Source organism: Mirounga leonina, unplaced genomic scaffold, assembly GCF_011800145.1.
Source record: "Mirounga leonina isolate KUSES-001 unplaced genomic scaffold, KU_Mleo_1.0 Mir_488, whole genome shotgun sequence".
NCBI classification, from domain to species: domain Eukaryota; kingdom Metazoa; phylum Chordata; class Mammalia; order Carnivora; family Phocidae; genus Mirounga; species Mirounga leonina.
In genome coordinates, this window is record NW_023270777.1 from 2,749,398 (window position 1) to 2,765,402 (window position 16,005).

Here is a 16,005-nt window from a genome sequence, read left to right on the forward strand (position 1 = left end):
CCCTGGTCCGCCCACTCCCCAGCTTGCCCCGAGACCCCTTCCCCCTCTCAGCCAGGCCTGGGCACGGGGCAGCCGCATTCCCTACTTGTGAATCATCCACGTGAATCACTCTGCGCAAGGGAGCCATCCTCGACATAAATCACGCGTGACCGCGGCCACACGCAGGCGAGTCGCCCCTGCGGAGGAGTCAGGCACAGCTCTCCTGCCGCTCCCCACTGCGCACCACCGTCCCCGCGCCCGGCCCCCTGGGTCCCCGCTCCGCGGCACGTCCGATCTCGATCCCTCCCTCGGGACGGGGCCGGCCAGCGGACCAGCGCGGACCCGGGGCTCACGCCTGAAGGCCCCGCGTGACCTTCGTTCCGCTCCGGGCCCGCCCGCGGCCTGCAAGGCCGGGGCCAAGGGCGGGGGTGCCGGGGATCTGGGTCGATCTGGGCAAACCGCTCCGCCGGGGAGGCCCGCAGCCGGCAGCGGCCCCGCGCGGCCAGTCCCGGCACCGCAGCGGCCCAGCCTCGGCGGCGCTCCGGTCCCGGCGGCCCGAGCCCGGCCGGGACGGCGCTCGAGCGAGCCTGGCAGAGCGCAGGCGGCAGCCGCGGGGCCGCCCCTGCTCGCTCCCGGGGCGCGCCCGGGGCGCTGCGCTCGCGCGTGCGCTCACTCTCGGCTTCCGGGAGCCTGGACTTCCGCGGGCGAACAGCTCTTATAGGCAGTAGCGCAGCCCCGTAGCAAGAGCCCGGATAGCTCAGTCGGTAGAGCATCAGACTTTTAATCTGAGGGTCCAGGGTTCAAGTCCCTGTTCGGGCGTCTGCTCTTTTTTTTTTTTTAGGAGTATAAATCTCTTCTTGAGTAAGCGTAATATCTGTATTCCTTTAAACAAAAGCAAGAAAAAAAAAAAAAAAGAATAACAAAAGTGCTGTTACATGGCTTTAAAAAAGAACTGATAGGGTTTTTAGTTTTCAGAAAGTAGAACGAGTGAGAGTGGAGGGAAAGTAGAGATGTTTCCTGCGAATTCAAACGTTCTGGTAGGCACATTAAAGAGTAAACAGAACCAGGTGATATTAATTTTAATAACATTTTTTATTTAACCCCATGAAATCTTATCTCAACCAATATTTTTAATATTTTTAAATTATTAATGATTTTAACCAATATTTTTAAATTATTTTTAAATTTTAACCAATATTTTTAAATTATTAATGAAATTTTAACAGTCTTCTTTTCAGTTAAGTGCCGTGCCTTCTAAGTATGGTGTGCATTTTACACGTCACAGCGCATCGCAGTTCGTATCTCAGGAGCTCCATAGAGGCGCCCATCGCTTCAGGTAGATGTTTTTGTTTTCTTTTCTCATTTCTCATTTTTCATTTCTCATTTCTTTTCTCATTTCTCATTTCTGTGAAGGGTAGATTGGGAGGGGCAAGAACTTCAGTATTATGTACACTCCCAGAAAAGGCCTCCCAGGAGTGGGTTCCATGGTGTAATGGTTAGCACTCTGGACTCTGAATCCAGCGATCCGAGTTCAAATCTCGGTGGAACCTTAGGTTTTTGCCTCAACTCGTACCGTTATTTCTCAGCTTCGTGCATGAGCGTTTCTCGTCCCCCGAGAGGGTCTGAGAAGGAAAGCAAACGAAGACGCCGTCCTTTGGGCTTCCCAGACCGGGTGATCGGCGCCGCCGGCACACCATCGAAACACACGGTCGGCACTTAAAAGATAGAACAAGTTGCGCCAGTTTTGAGAGAGAACGCAGTTTCAGGACACCGTACTGCGGGCTGCCACCACCCAGGCTGTCCCGAATAGCAGGGAGGGGATGGTGCCATCGCTGAATGCAGTCCTTGTTTAAAAAGGAGAGACATACGTCCCATTGGAAGGGGGTTTAGGAGTTCTACGGTGCACAGGCCACCAGGAAAACTCCATCTTGGCAGCGGTGGGATTCGAACCCACGCCTCCGAAGAGACTGGAGCCTAAATCCAGCGCCTTAGACCGCTCGGCCACGCTACCTGCGTGGAAACGGGTCCTCCCCGTAGTCCTCCTAAGAGACTAGAGGGGCGAGACAGGCTCGCGATGACTCTACTAAGTCAGCGGGCCCTCTTTGGAAACCCCAGACCCGGGAGCAGCGGACGGCGAAACAGACAGGGCGGAGGAAATAGAGACACACCGACATTTGCAACGAAAACAAGTTTATTTTCGTGGGTGGGGCCACATCTGGGAGTGGGGTGCGCCTGGGCCGGAAGCATCCCCCAAGCGGGCAGCCGGAGCTCTGTACTCGCTCGCTCCTGCTCGGTTGCTCTCCCTCCCGGCCTCTTCCGCCCGTGCGCGCCCGCACTCCCACCTGGCTCTCGTGCCTTTGGCCCGCTACCTCTCCCCGGCAGGCCTGCGAGGTCCCAACCACGCGCTCCTGGCCCACCCCGCCCAATCCCCTCACACCCCTCTCCCTCCCCGCCCCTTGCGCATGCTAGTACCCGTAAGCCGTCAGACGCCGCCGCCCGCCAGGTGGCTCTGTGGCGCAATGGATAGCGCATTGGACTTCTAGTGACGAAAGAGCGATTCAAAGGTTGTGGGTTCGAATCCCACCAGAGTCGATTTTATTTCAATTTTTTTTTTCCCCTTCCTCTTTATCCGGCTTTTCCTTAAAGGTTCCCATCCCTTCTCCCCCTACCCTATTTCAGTGTTCTCCACCTGGTTTCAGCTTCAACCTCAGTCTCCGCTCTGCTCTCTTCTTTACTTACCTGTCTGCCCCGGGGCTTGGGCCATGGAGAGCAGGACTGGGAGGGGCGGGAGACAGAAGGAAAGGGAGACAGAAGGAAAGTGGGCGTGGACGCCGACATAAAGGCAGGCCCCTGGCTCGGGGACACACGGGGATTTAATAACCACTTTATTCCATGCACTAAGGACTCGGGAAGGGACCGGGGCTGGGCCGGGGGCAGAGAGGGTACAATCCTAGATGCAAGGTGGGGGGGGGGGCAGGGAAAAGGGACAGGAACCAGGGAAATATATATTTATATAGATACTCTAATATAGACCACATCTCACCCGCGCGCTGCGCCCGCGCGCCCCGCCGCCCTCCCCAACACCTGCTAGCCCCGACGCCCGGGTCCCTCTGCTGCCCTCGGGCTGGAGTCTCTACCTCACCCCCAGCCCCCGCCCCCGCCCCACCCCCCAAAGCTCAGGGCCAAGGTCTCCAGAAAGCGGGCGGCGGGGGCGGCGGGGCCTTGGGCGCCCCGTCTTGTCTGTGCGGCGGCGGCGGCGGCGGCGGCAGCAGTCCGGTGAGGGGCGCCGGCGCGCCGGAATCCCCGGCGCGGGGCGAGCAGGGGGACGGGGACCAGGCGCAGCGCGGGCTACGGGGGCCCTGGTGCACTGGGGGGCGCTGGTGCAGCGCGGGGCCGGGCGCCGGGGCGGCGGGGTCCAGCGGTGGGCGCGGCGCTTGGGGCCTCGCATCTACCGGCTCCGGCCGGGGCGGCTTGGGGCGCAGGTAGCCGTGCAGCGCGGAGAAGAGCTGGGCGCGGGCGGCCGGGCTGGCGTCGTGCGCGAAGGCCGCCAGGCGAAGCAGGCACTCGCGGAAGCCGGACAGGTAGCAGCTGGCGAGCGCCTCGGCGTCCTGGGCTGGGGACCGGGGAACCCCTGGAGCCGCGGCGGCGGGAGCACCGGCGGGCAGGGCAGGGGCCCAGCAGGGGTGAGGGAGGGGGCGGGGCGCAGAGATACCGAGGCCCGACAGACGCACAGAGACAAGAAGCCAGATGGACGGACAGAGGGAGAAAATGAGGGAGACACAGAGACAGACACGCGCGGGTGTTATTAACCTCGCCTCGGAGCAGAGCCTACCACTCCCCAAGCCCACCGTCCATCGCAGGGTCCGCCCCGTCTACCCCGGTCCCCGGGCCTCCGTGAATCCCCCCTCCCGCCCTCCGCTGCCCCACCCCCGCGCTGTACCCGGGGGCTCCACCCGGCTTCGCTCCCTCAAGTAGCCCACGGCGAACTCCAGTATCTCTGCTTTCTCCAGCTTCGGGTTGCGGAGGTTCTACAGACGGGAGGGGGAGGGCGCAAAGACAGAGAGGGGTGGGGAGAGAGGGGGAAGTGGCAGGGGGAAGAAGGGAGGGCGGATGCGGGAGCTAGGGGTGCCCCCGATCGCGTGTGCGCGCTGCCCACGGAGCGCGCGACCGAATGCGGAGTGGCGATGACCAAGGACGGTCCTGGGAAACCTTGAGTCCACACCGTCCAACCCGAGGGGATGAAACCAACCCACAGGGTGAGGAGGGGGTTTGAAACGGCAAACCCAGGGACGGAAATGAACCACCCTGCAGGCTGTTTTGAGGGGTGATGGGGGAGGAGGAGCGAGCGCTTACAGACCTAGAGGTTGAACACGGACCGACCCTGGGAGTGAAATTTACAGAGCCGGGTGTGAAACTTACAGACCCGAGGGGTGGCCATGAAGATCGCGTTCTGAGAGCGAGAGGGGGCTCTGGGATGGGTTTCCAAGGGCGGGACTCGGGTCAGGATGCCTTGGCGCCCGGGTCGCCAGTGCAGCGTGTGTCCCCACCCCAGTAGGAGGCCCTGGGTCGCGAGGACGGGATGCCGGGGACGCTCCGCGGGCGGTGGAAGGACTGACCTGGTCCCGGGTCCGCTCCAGCAGCAGCAGCCTCAGCTCTTCCAGGCTGCGGTTGATGCGGTCCCGGCGCCGCTTCTCCACCAGCGGCTTCAGCATCTGCGACCAGCAGGAAAGGGAGAGCGGGCCGACCGGACCGAGACTCAGCGCGGCCGCGCCGGCGTTCTGATCCAGCGGCTGGGACAGTCCCGCCCCCACCCCTTCCCGGACACCCCCAACGAGGGCCTAGGGCCGGGCCCATTGGGTCCCTCTCCGCTCCCGCTCCCAACGCCCCTAGGGTCAACGTCTGTAGCTCGCCTCCTCTCTCTCCCGGGTCTTCTGCATTCTCCTCTCTCAGTCTTGTCCTCCCTCCTCCCCTCTCTGTGTCTCTCCTTCTCCTCCTCCTCCTCTTTTCTTTCTACGTCTCCGTCTCGTGCAGTCTCTCTGTCTCAGTGGAGAACTTTGGGGGCCCTCTTTGCGCCCAGACACGTGGCCCGCAAGGTGCCGGGCTCTGAGTCGGCGGCCCTGAGTGTAGAAAGGGAGATACCCAGCGCGACCGCGCCTCCTCTTCTCCCTCTAACCCGTCTATGCAGTCACATTACTCTACTGGTTCTAAAAGCTGCCACCCGGTCTCAGGCCTCTGGAACCAGTGCATTCCGGGCCTTCTCTATGAGGCTGCCCTGGGCCAGCTCTGGCTCACCGAGCGCGTGGAGCAAGTGCCTAGCCTCTCCGCTCTTAGTTTCCACCCGCCTCCCTTAGCTCTGTGCTCCCCTTGCTTATTTCACTCAAATTCGTGCCCCCTCCCACGCCCTCCAAGCCGCAAGGTGCCACATCCCATTACCCAAACCCAAGACCTCTACTTCTGCCGCCCACGCAGCTCCTGCCCTGACTCTGCCCCCTTCTTCATCCTTTCAGCTTCCTTTCCACCTCCTGGCTCCTTGGGTCCCCCACGCACCTCTCCCCCTTCCAACCCTGCGCCTCCAGGCTTTTCCCTTCCCCCAGGGTCTCAGGGACCCGGTCCCCTGACCGGACCAAGGACCTCCGCTCCCTCCCCTCCCGCCTCTCACCTTGGGGCCGTCCCTATTCTCGGCTCGATCCCGAGTGACCATCGCTCCTCCGGACCCTGGTGTGGACCGAGCCCCTGCCCGCCTGGCGCCTTATATCCCGCAGGCTCCTGGGTTGGGGGGGGGGGTGTAGGACCCGGACCCGCCCCCTTCGGCACCCGGATCCCGCCCGGCGCGGCCCGGGGCACGAGGCTCCCGGAAAGGGGAGGAGCGCAAGGGGGAGGGGAAGGAGTGGAACTGGCCTGGGAGTGTGGGAAATGAGGGGCCAATGCAGCATTGGCTGGTTTAAGTCCCCTAAGGCTGTATAATGAGGTGGAACCCGGCTGAAGGGAGGAGGTTATTAGGGGGAGAGGGAGTTGAGGTGATTTGGGACAGGACTCAGGAATGAAGTTCAGAGTCCTCCCTGCCAACCACCATTCGCAGCTTTCTTGGGAGCTCTCCGTTTCCCCACCGACTCTGAAATAAGAGATAGCATCCCTCAGCCCCCAGACTGGATCTTATACACCTTCCCCCAAAATCCACCTCCTAATTGGGTAAGGGAGTGACCTGAGTGTGCTGGGTGAATCTGTCTAATGCACCTGGGGCGAAGGAGCCGCTCTGTGAGATCTTAGTGAATCTTACTCCATTCCCCCAGCACTACGCACACCTGGTGTGGGCTTGGGTCGTTCATACACACATAAGCACTACAGGCCCAGCTTACCCTTACAGGAGCGAGGCGGAAAGACGGGTGTTATCAAGTAGCTATTATAGAGCAGAGTGAAGCAGGTGCTGGGAGAGGGTCATACTGACCCATGGCTGGACTGGGGAGGAGCGGGACCCTCAAGGAAGAGGAAGCAAGGCTTTGAAGCATGGGCAGGGGGTGGAGAAACCTTCCCACTTAGAAGTATTTGATTCAAAACTAATTATAGGAGGTTCCGGCGTATGGTTTCCAGGACACCTGACATAAGTCGTGCTCCCGCTGCTTGCTCCTGGGGACCCCTCCAGCCCATCGGGGAGCAGGGAACAGGCCGTTTTCTTAAAGGGACAGGAAAGAGATACAAAAAGGGATCAACACCCACCTCAAACCAAGAACATGACCCTCTGCAGAATGGTGCGTGAACGCTCGGAGGCTTCCAGATAAAGTGTCTGAGAAGACAAAATCAGAGATTTCACGGGACAGCCAGACCGCCGGGGACAAGGACACGGAAAGACAAGGTTGCAGACCGAGTCGGAAGGTAAGCTGCGGAGTCAGAGGCCGTCGAGGCTCTCCGAGCCCTCCCAGGGCCTCTCCACACCTTGGGGTTTTGTTTTGTTTTGTTTCACGGAGTCTGCCTTGCCAAAGCCCGAGCCCGGAGACACACAGACCTTGGGGAGGGCGCTCCCATTTGGGATCAGGGCCGCCAGCACATCCCACCTCCCCCTATCTGGGCCAAATGGGAGCGCAGATGTGTGGCCCCAGCAGCCCCCCTCGCCCCCCTCCTTGGGAACCTGCGCTCGGGCTGAGTTTTTCTCACCTGCACGCGAGGCTCGGGGCCTCGGGCTGTTCGCACCCGGGTGTGGGGCCGCCCCTGGCCATATGGGGCGACTTTATGGCCGGGTGGCCGGATCCGGGCGGGAGGAAGCATGGCCTGGCGCTCCACCCACGTCAGCTACTCGGGGGCCACTCCTCCGCGGAGCCCCTGGCCTACACCTTCTGCCTGACCCCGGCCGCCTCCACCTCTTACAAGCTCAGGTAGGGTCAGCAAGGAGCAGTTGTCGCCTGCATTGGTGGTTCAGTGGTAGAATTCTCGCCTGCCACGCGGGAGGCCCGGGTTCGATTCCCGGCCAATGCACTGCTCAACCGTTTTTTTCATTTTTGTTTTTTCTTGTCCCCCAGTAGGGGAGAAGTCTGATGAAATGTCCAAGAAGCATCTCTGTTTGACATTCTTAGCAAATATTAATACTCAACTTTTTTACCCTATGGCAGAGTTGGAGGCTCTGGATCCAGATCCGGATTCTCAAGGTCCTCCCACTCCCGTCCTCCCAGCCCGGGGGTCCTGCTGCCTTCCGCACCCCTCCCTCCGCCCCCCCCCCCCCGGCCCCGCACCTCCGCAGGCGTGACCCTGAGAAAGGACACGCTGCTCGGATCCCTGCCCCGGGGGTCCTCCCACCCTCCGCGGGGGAGGGGCGGGGCCTTTCCGCCCTACGCGCCCCAAGTCCCGGGCTCTTCTGGCCCTTTCTCTTCCTCGCTCGCTCCCTCCTAGTTTCTGTGCTCTCTGAAGCACGCCTGCTTTTTCTAAGTCCGTGGGTCCCGGCCTTTTGGTTCCGCCGTCTTCCTGTGCCCCCCGCGGCCCCCTCGGGGGCTCTATCTCTCCAGGTGTCTTAGCAGCGTCCGCGCGGTCTCGTTGGGTCTGCACCTGTGTCGGTGCGTCTCTAGCTCCGGGCCTCTGCGGCCCGCGCGGCTCGTCTCCGGCGCGCCTGGGTCTCTGACCTCTCGCGGTCTCTCCGGGTCTCTGTCGCCTCCCGGCACTCTGCGCTCCCACGCTCCTGCCAGCCCCTGGGAAGCTCGCTCACACCTCCGAGCCCCCCGCCACCTCCCCGCCCGTCCCTTCCCGGCCGCTTTGATCCCGCACGCGTCGGGCCGGCGGGCGGCCGGGCGCCCTCGCCAGCTGCCGCGGCCACTTGTGGGCGGGGGGGGGGGGGGGGGGGGCTGGGGGCGGGGGCGACCCCGACCCCCACCCCTCCCGCCGCGCCGCGCCGTTGCCCGCTGGGCTCCGCCGCTGCCCGGCCTCCTGCGGGCCCGGGTCTCTGGTTCGCTGAGTCTGGGTCGCTCTCCGGAGCTCGCCCTGGGCCTGCTCGGCCTCCGCTTTCTGCCTCGGGTCTGTTTCAGTCTGTTTCATCTGGGGGTTTCCTGTCGCTGGATTGTGTCAGGACGCGGAATGCTCTCTTCGCTCCTCGCAGCCGCGGCCGTGGCTCCCAGCAGGAAACTGTACGACAATCTGGGCATCTGTCTGTCTGCGAGTGTTACTCAGTCGATTACTCTTGGGTGCCAAGTATGGGTAGGCACTCAGGGTGCACTGGTCTGGGCTCTGCTGAAGCTACATTATGGTGGGAGGGGAGTACAGAAAATAACTAAGAAAGCAGAAAATAATATAACACGGTTATTAGGCTGGTGGGGGTGGGGGGCGGGCAACCGGCCGGGGCAATGGCTTGAGAGTGAAGTCCTGCTTTCTTTACTCGGGGTGGTCAGAGACATCCTCTAGGAAGAGGTGATATTTCAGCCCAGCAGAGCCCGCTGAAAGCAGGTGACAGGCGCGGCAAGTGCAAAGGCTCTGAGGCAGGAATGGACTTTGCTGGTGGGAGCTAGAGAAAGAGGGCCAATGTCCCTGGGACCGCGGATTTGGGGTGCGGCAGAGATAAGAGGGAGAGGCGGGCATGGCCCCATCACACAGGGCTTTGCAAGCTCGGCAAGGACTTTGGACTCTATTCTTACGTGCCAGGGGAAGCAAGTGGAGGGTTTTAACCGGGAAAGTCATGGTCACTGACTTCTCTTTTAAATGACCACTTTGGCTGCTGTGTGGGAGATCATTTGGGTTGCTAGAGCAGCCTTCTAGGCAAGACATTGATGGTGGCCTGTATTAGGTGGAGGCAGCGGAGACAGAAGTGAATGGGTTACTTCTCGGTGTTGGGCTTAAGTAACTGGCTGGATGATGGTGCCTTTTACTGAGATGGCAAACGCCAGGGGAGTGGAGCTTTGGGAAAAGTTTGGAGAGACAGACCAAACGTTACGCTCTAGTCAGATTAGTTGAGATCCCCTTAGACATCCAAGCGTCTATGGGATGTATGAAGTTGGGGGTCAGAGGTGGAGGGTAAGTGTGGGGGTGTCCCTGGGAGATAGATGGCTTTAATGCTATGAGACTAGAGCACCCAGGGAGAACGTGTGGAGAGAGAAGAGAGGGGCTGAGCAAGGAGCCCTGGGACTCCCCCAAGACTTACAGGCTGGTCCGAGGAGCAGGAATTGGCAAAGGAATCTAGAGTGATCGGGAAGGTAGCAGAAAAGCCAAAGGAGTGGGAGCTTGAAAAAGAGGGCCAGTGTCCCTGGGACAGAGAATTTGGGAAACCAGGATAACAGCGAGTCTATGAAGGAGGGAGCCACTGGTTCTAGCTAAGCTCCTGGGAGGTCAAGTAAGGACAAGAGAGCGAAGCGACCATCAGCTTAGCATCTTGGACGTCACTGATGACCTGGGCAGAGGGGCACCTGAGCACAGTCCCGTTAGGGTGGGTTGATGGAAGAATGGGAGGGAAGGCATGCAGACAGCAGCTGTAGACATCTCCAGCAAGTTCTGCCATGAGCGATGAGCAGAACCATCTGTGGCACATAGGGGCGCGGACCATCCTGGAGGCTGAAGGGAGCAGCCCAGGGAGGGGGGCAGGGAGGAGGATGGGGGCTGGGCAGTAGACTCCTGTGCCAGGCAGAGAAATCAGCCTCAGGTAGTAGGGAAGGCTCCTCACCCACAGGCAGATGGGGGGAGACAGAGGGTGCGGGTCAGTTGGGGTGCAGGGAGAATGAGCCAGGTTCTCCTGGTTGCTCTCATTTCCTCAAAGAAGAAAGAGTCCAGCTCGCTGCTGGAAGGGAGAGAGCTCAGGTCGTTTGAGGAGAAAGAAGGTGTGAAATGTTCATTTTGGAGAGTAGGAAAAGCCCCGTGGGCTAGAGGAGTAGGATTTCTAGGCAGGTTGAGAGTCCATTTGAGATGTGGGATCAAAAGTTTCAAGTGCAGAGGCCAATTCACCAAAAGCTAATTCAGTTTATGCTTCAGGACCCCCTCGCTTGCACTGACTCCTGGCGGGGGGGGGGGGGGGGCTAGCAAATGTGTTCACATGGCCATGTGCTTCTATAAGATTGGCAAAAGTAAGATATTTCAACTGTAAACGGTGAAGACCGCTGTCTCTTCCCACTCTGCCAGCCTGTCACTCTTTCCCTCTGGGGTTGGAGTGGCTGCTGCCATTTGGGGATCCAGTTCCGGGAAAGGGGAGCTGGAGAGACATACAATGTACGGTTTCGTGGGATATGTTGAGATGGTTCCCAATGACTTCCACGTATAACGGGTTAGCCTGGCTACCCTGGTGTGGGAATGAGTTCCAGGAAGTTGCCATCACCTGTGTCCGTCACCAGGCCTTGTGCCATGAAGGAGCAAAGCCAGGGGGGGCACACGCCATACGAATGGGTCCAGTGGCTCTTGTCACTATAAGGACGTGGATGGTGGAAACAGAACCGGTAGCTAGTCTGTAGAAAGTATCACAGAGATGTGCAGGCTGCTCATTAATGCAAAGAAGCTGTAGTTTTCTGGACTTGGTGACATGGGTCACGCTTCAGTCAGCGTTTCCAATTTGTGAGTTGTGATCTCTCTACAAAACCCACCTTAGTATGATTTTCTTTAAAAGCCCCCCTCCCAGGGCGCCTGGGTGGCTCAGATGGTTGAGCGTCTGCCTTCGGCTCGGGTCGTGATCCCGGGGTCCTGGAATCGAGTCCCACATCGGGCTCCCTGCTGGGCGGGGAGCCTGCTTCTCCCTCTGCCTCTGCCTCTCTCTCTCTCTCTCTGTCTGACTCTCATGAATAAATAAAACATTAAAAATATATATATATAAAAAAAAAAGCCCCCCTCCCAAATTATAGACACATCAAGCCCCCAAAACCTGAGGCCAGTTGTCCTGGCTGCACGATTTTCTCCAGCAGGGTTTCCTGTGCAGATATGAGGCTGAGAGACCACCCTCCAGGCGGATGCCCAGTGTTTCTGAAGGTTTGGGGTGGGGGGTCTCTGTGCGGCCTCCAGGCCTCTGTCAGTATGGGCCTGGGTGCGGGTCCCGTGCATATGGTGTGTGTATGGGTGTCTGGGCCTCTTCCTGGCCACCGCCATCTCAACAGCGACTGCATCTGGGCTTGGGGGAGGGGAGCTCGTGTCCCACACGCGCTGGGCCCCTAGGGAGGCGGGAGGCACGGCCAGGAACTGAGACAGCGCAGCTGGTGGAGTGTCCCGAGCTTCCCCTCCCCCGCTGGGACGTCTCCCCAGGCCTGGGTTCCAAGGCTCAGCTCCTCCCTCTTTGTTCTTCAAAGGGGAGGCTGGCTTCCTGGGACCCCCTGGGTCCTGGGTAGGGGGAGTTCCTGGAGGGTTGGGTCTTGGGGGCTTGGGAGTTGGGAAGTAGGAGGACCGGGCCGCCCCCTGGGGGGGGGCAAGGGATGAATCAGGGTAGAAGACCCCAAAAAACCCAAAACAAAACAGGATAATCCCCACCCTCACTGGCCAGACGGTCTTGTAGGGGAAACAGTCACAGGAACATTAAGCAAAACGTATTTGTCAGGTGGTGGTTACGTGCTTTGGAGAAAAGCCAGCAAAGGAGCGGAGAGTGGGAATTGTAATTTCAGAGGGTATAATCAGAGCCTTAGTACTCACTGAGAAGGTGAAATTTAAGAGGTGAGAGCTACACAGGAGTGCCTCGGGGAAGAGCTCTCCAGGCAGACACCAGGCAGGAAAAGTCTTGAGGGACGACATGCCTGGCTTGTCAAGGAGGGGATGGCGGCACCGGACGAGGTTGGCACAGCCAGAGTTGAGATCAGAGAGATAAAGGGGGGCAGGGCCTGATCACCCAGGACCTTCTAGAAGGTTCCATGGACTTTGTCACGATTCACCCATTTCTGAAGGAGATGAGAGCCCATTGGAGGGCTCTTCCACCCCCCACCTCCCACCCCCACAACTAGCGTTTTTTGTTTTGTTCTGTTTCTAGCACTTTTAACACTATAGTACAGTTATCAATATCAAAATTAATATAATAACATTATTTAATTCTCCAGTCCATATTCAAATTTCCTAAAGTGTTTCAGGGATGTCCTTATAGCTCTTTTGTCCTGATTCAAGAGCCAGTCCGGGATCACGTGGTTTTGTCTCACTCCTAGGTCCTTTCAGTCTCATTTAATCTGCAAGAATCTTCGCTGTTGATCTTCTCGGTTTTGAAGAGTTCAGGACCATTATTCTGTAGAGTGTCCTTCTGTTTGGCTTGTCGGATGTTTCTTCACGGTTAGAATCAAGTTAGAATCACCATAAGTAGTGATCAATGGATTTAGCAAAAAGATTATGTCTTTTTGGCGGGGACATCACCACGGAAGTGACACCAGGTCCTTCTCGGTCCTCCGTGTTGTCACGTAGGAAGACACAGGTCAGTTTGCCTCAATAGTAATACTGTCTTCGGTCACGTGGTTAGATGGTGTTGGCCAGGGCTGTCCGCCGGAACGTTATTATTGGCCCCCTCCCGAGGAGTAATTAATGTAATTTGTGGGAAGATACTTTGAGACTCTTTGCTACTTACGGCCCCATTAAGGTTCACCCTCTACTTGAGTATTCATTGATGATTTCTAACTCTATATTTATTAGTTGGCAGTTTACTGTAAAAAGAGCCATCCCCTTCCTTCCCATTTTATTTATTTATACTGATACGAACTTTGGAGTCTTAACTGATTTAAGGAATTATAATCCATCACAATCACTCCTTATTTTAATGCTTGATTTGTCCCAGATTTAGCCAACGGGAGCTCCTTTAGCTGTAACCCCTAGCTGTTATGTCTTTTTTTTTTATAGGTACCCCAAATTCTTTGAACATTACTTTGCTGTGCAATAAAGTGTTCCAAGAGCATCTTATAATTCCCTAACTGAAGCCCTGGAATCAGCCTTTTTTCCTAGGAGCCCCGGTTCATTTTTTTTTTAAAGATTTTATTTATTTACTTGACAGAGAGAGAGAGACACAGCGAGAGAGGGAACACAGGCAGGGAGAGTGGGAGAGGGAGAAGCAGGGCTCGATCCTAAGACCCTGGGATCATGACCTGAGCCAAAGGCAGACGCTTAACCGACTAAACCACCCAGGCGCCCCGGCCCTGGTTCATTTTAGAGGAGAATGGTATTTAGTAACCAAGATCTGGTCACTTGTGTGCTTATTGCTATTTGTGTATCATTCCTTCTAGGCTTTCTCAGTGGAAAGAGCTAGGAAATATATATGTATATATGTATGTTTGTTTATGTTTATGTACGTATGTTTATATGTCACTAGTTACAAACCATGAATTCATATTGCTATCCCATGGAAGATTTTGAAGAGAGGAATGACAGATTCCGATTTATGTTTTGAAAGGATCACTATGCCTAATGTGTTCAGAGTAGACTGCAAAGGAACAAGGAAAAGAAAGGAAGCAAGGAAATAATCTAGGGGCTGTTGTAATAATCTCAGTGAGAGATGTGGGTGGACCAGGGTGTAGTGGTGACATGGTGATAAGTAGCCAGGTTTTTAACATGTTTTAAATAAATTCCTGACTGCGTGTGTATGTGAGAGAGAATCAGGGATGATCCTAAGGTTTTTAGTCTGACCAACTGAAGAAATGGAATTTTCCTTTCCTGAGATAGAAGATCTACAGGTGAAGCTCATTTCAGGGGGAAGCCAGGAGTTGGTTTGGCCATTTTGTTTGTGATTAGATATCACAAACGGAAACGATATTAGATATCCAAGCAGAAATGATAAGTACATAATAGTATATATGCATCTATAATTCAGGAAAGAGTTGTGGAGCTGGAGATGAACATTTTGGATGTATTTATGTATTATTAGTTGATATTTAAAGAGATCACTAAGGAGGGAGTATAGATAGAGAAGAGGTTGGAAAACTGAGCGGTGGGAACACTTTGACATTCAGAGATCCAGAAGGTGATCATCCAGCAAAGGAGTCTGTGCATGAGCTGCTAATGATGTAGAAGGAATATCAGAAGAGTTAGGGTGTCCCAGAGGGCAAGTGAAGAGAGCGTTTCTAAGGGGAGGGTAAGCATCCATAAGTAGAGATCAATGGATTTAGCAATGCACCGTCCTTTGGTAACCTGTTAACAAGAGCACCTTGAAGAATGGGGTGGGGGGAGGGTGGGCACTTGATTAGAGAGGGTTCAAAGGAGAACGGGAAGATGGAATTGGGGGAGAGTAGGTATATGATAACATGTTTTGCAGAAGAGGGGAACAGAGAGACGGAGTGGGAGCTGAAGGGGGAGGTGTGTGGTGTCAGGGTCGTTTTTGTTGTTCTGCTTGTTCCAAATTGGAATACGTTTCAGTACGTGTGCAGGCTGGTGGGAGTGATCCAGCTAGAGAGGAAAACTGATGGTGCAGGAAGGAGAGCAGGGTCCTTGAGCCCTTGTGGGCCGGGGAATGGGAGATCTAGTAAGTGCAGGGGTTGGCCTTGGTTAGGTGGAAGGTTCGTCTACACCACTGAGGGAAGGGAAGAGCATGTAACCGCAGACAGGTAGGCAGTCAGGTAGGTAGGCAGGTGCGATTGCGGATATCGATGGGGCAATCTCTCCAGAATGCCTTATTTTCTCAGTGAACCAGGAAGGCCGAGGGAGGAAGAAGGGACTCGTGGTTCGGGGTGACAAAAGGGATGAAACAGTCGTATGGGAGACTTGCAGGGGGGAGGGATAGGGGGGATGTAAGACGACTGCCGAAGAGCCCTGAGAAGCCATCCGGGTTTGGGGACGTGAACAATTCAAATTAGTAGTTAAGTGACTTTTACAGGACACACCCATGGGAGGAGGCGCAGGTCAGAGCGTAAGGCCCGCAAGGGGGCGCTCGCGGGCTGGTCGCGGGTGGCGGAGGCCCCCGGGATAAATGCGGTATCTTCTCCAAGGGAAGGAAGCGCTAGGAAAACAAATGGCTTTCTCTCTCCAAGGGCAGTAACGCGCGTTCCCAAAAGTACACACGCTGTGAGCAGGATTCGAACCTGCGCGGGGAGACCCCATTGGATTTCGAGTCCAACGCCTTAACCACTCGGCCATCACAGCCGCGTGCGGCTCGGGGCCTGCGCAACTATAGCTGCCTATCAACGGGCCCGCCTCCCGCCGGCCCCGCCCCTCCGCCTCGGGGCGTGTGTGCGCGTGCGCCTCGGCCGGGGGGTGGGGGGTGCGGGCCGCAGTCCTGCGGAAGCCAGCGCCCTCCCGCTCTCCCTCCCCGCCCACGACAAAATGAGCCCGAGCCCCAGCCCAGGGTCCCACGTCACCCCGGTTCGTGAAAGCGAAGCGCGAGTCAGCCTCCGAATTTCCACTAAAAGTGCGCGGGAGCGGGAGCTCCAGGTGGGATTGGCTGGGGAAGAATAAGAATCTTCCGGAAGGTGCCACACGAAGAGCCTTGGGGAAGGTTGGAAGCGCGTTGCCCTTGCAGCAATAATATACCGCCTTTGGCGGGCGCAGGCACCGCTGGGATTCGAACCCAGGATCTCCTGTTTACTAGACAGGCGCTTTAACCAGCTAAGCCACGGCGCCGGCGGAAGAGGCGCTGCGTCTGGAGGTATATCAGCCACTCGGGGGAGTCAGTAAGCGAGAACTGCAAGGCAGCGGTGG

The 16,005-nt window shown here is 57.3% G+C and overlaps 1 protein-coding gene and 7 non-coding genes across 9 annotated transcripts; 4 read left to right on the forward strand and 4 right to left on the reverse strand.

Annotated features, from left to right (window-relative positions):
- The first annotated feature begins 725 nt into the window (after positions 1–725).
- On the forward strand, positions 726–798 carry TRNAK-UUU. The gene has a single exon. It is a non-coding gene; the product is annotated as a tRNA-Lys (tRNA).
- Positions 799–1,457: 659 nt separating this feature from the next.
- TRNAQ-CUG lies at positions 1,458–1,529 on the forward strand. Its single transcript has one exon. It is a non-coding gene; the product is annotated as a tRNA-Gln (tRNA).
- Positions 1,530–1,908: 379 nt separating this feature from the next.
- Positions 1,909–1,990, reverse strand: TRNAL-UAG. Its single transcript has one exon. It is a non-coding gene; the product is annotated as a tRNA-Leu (tRNA).
- A 494-nt stretch (positions 1,991–2,484) lies between these two features.
- TRNAR-UCU lies at positions 2,485–2,571 on the forward strand. Its single transcript is given in 2 exon segments — positions 2,485–2,521; positions 2,536–2,571. It is a non-coding gene; the product is annotated as a tRNA-Arg (tRNA).
- A 584-nt stretch (positions 2,572–3,155) lies between these two features.
- Positions 3,156–5,717, reverse strand: HES7 (hes family bHLH transcription factor 7). Of its 2 annotated transcripts, none has more exons than XM_034989818.1 (4): positions 5,639–5,717; positions 4,596–4,691; positions 3,926–4,007; positions 3,156–3,631 (listed from the first exon to the last, which is right to left on the reverse strand). In XM_034989818.1, exons 1-4 carry the CDS (start codon positions 5,678–5,680, stop codon positions 3,156–3,158), a joined length of 696 nt encoding a protein of 231 aa, XP_034845709.1. In that variant the 5' UTR covers positions 5,681–5,717. The 2 variants fall into 2 exon arrangements, with proteins under 2 accessions (XP_034845709.1, XP_034845708.1); XM_034989817.1 differs by having other exon boundaries at positions 3,156–3,610; positions 3,920–4,007.
- A 1,658-nt stretch (positions 5,718–7,375) lies between these two features.
- Positions 7,376–7,446, forward strand: TRNAG-GCC. Its single transcript has one exon. It is a non-coding gene; the product is annotated as a tRNA-Gly (tRNA).
- A 7,922-nt stretch (positions 7,447–15,368) lies between these two features.
- TRNAS-CGA lies at positions 15,369–15,450 on the reverse strand. Its single transcript has one exon. It is a non-coding gene; the product is annotated as a tRNA-Ser (tRNA).
- Positions 15,451–15,853: 403 nt separating this feature from the next.
- On the reverse strand, positions 15,854–15,927 carry TRNAT-AGU. Its single transcript has one exon. It is a non-coding gene; the product is annotated as a tRNA-Thr (tRNA).
- Between the last annotated feature and the right edge of the window lie 78 nt (positions 15,928–16,005).

Excerpts from the sequence above, each read along its gene's own strand:
- HES7 (XM_034989818.1), bottom strand. The coding sequence starts at position 5,680 with ATGGTCACTCGGGATCGAGCCGAGAATAGGGACGGCCCCAAG. Across the intron at positions 4,008-4,595 it reads TGGAGCGGACCCGGGACCAG|AACCTCCGCAACCCGAAGCT; the intron begins GTCAGTCCTTCC and ends TCCCGTCTGTAG. Across the intron at positions 3,632-3,925 it reads GGAGCGAAGCCGGGTGGAGC|CTCCCGCCGCCGCGGCTCCA; the intron begins CCCCGGGTACAG and ends TGCCCGCCGGTG.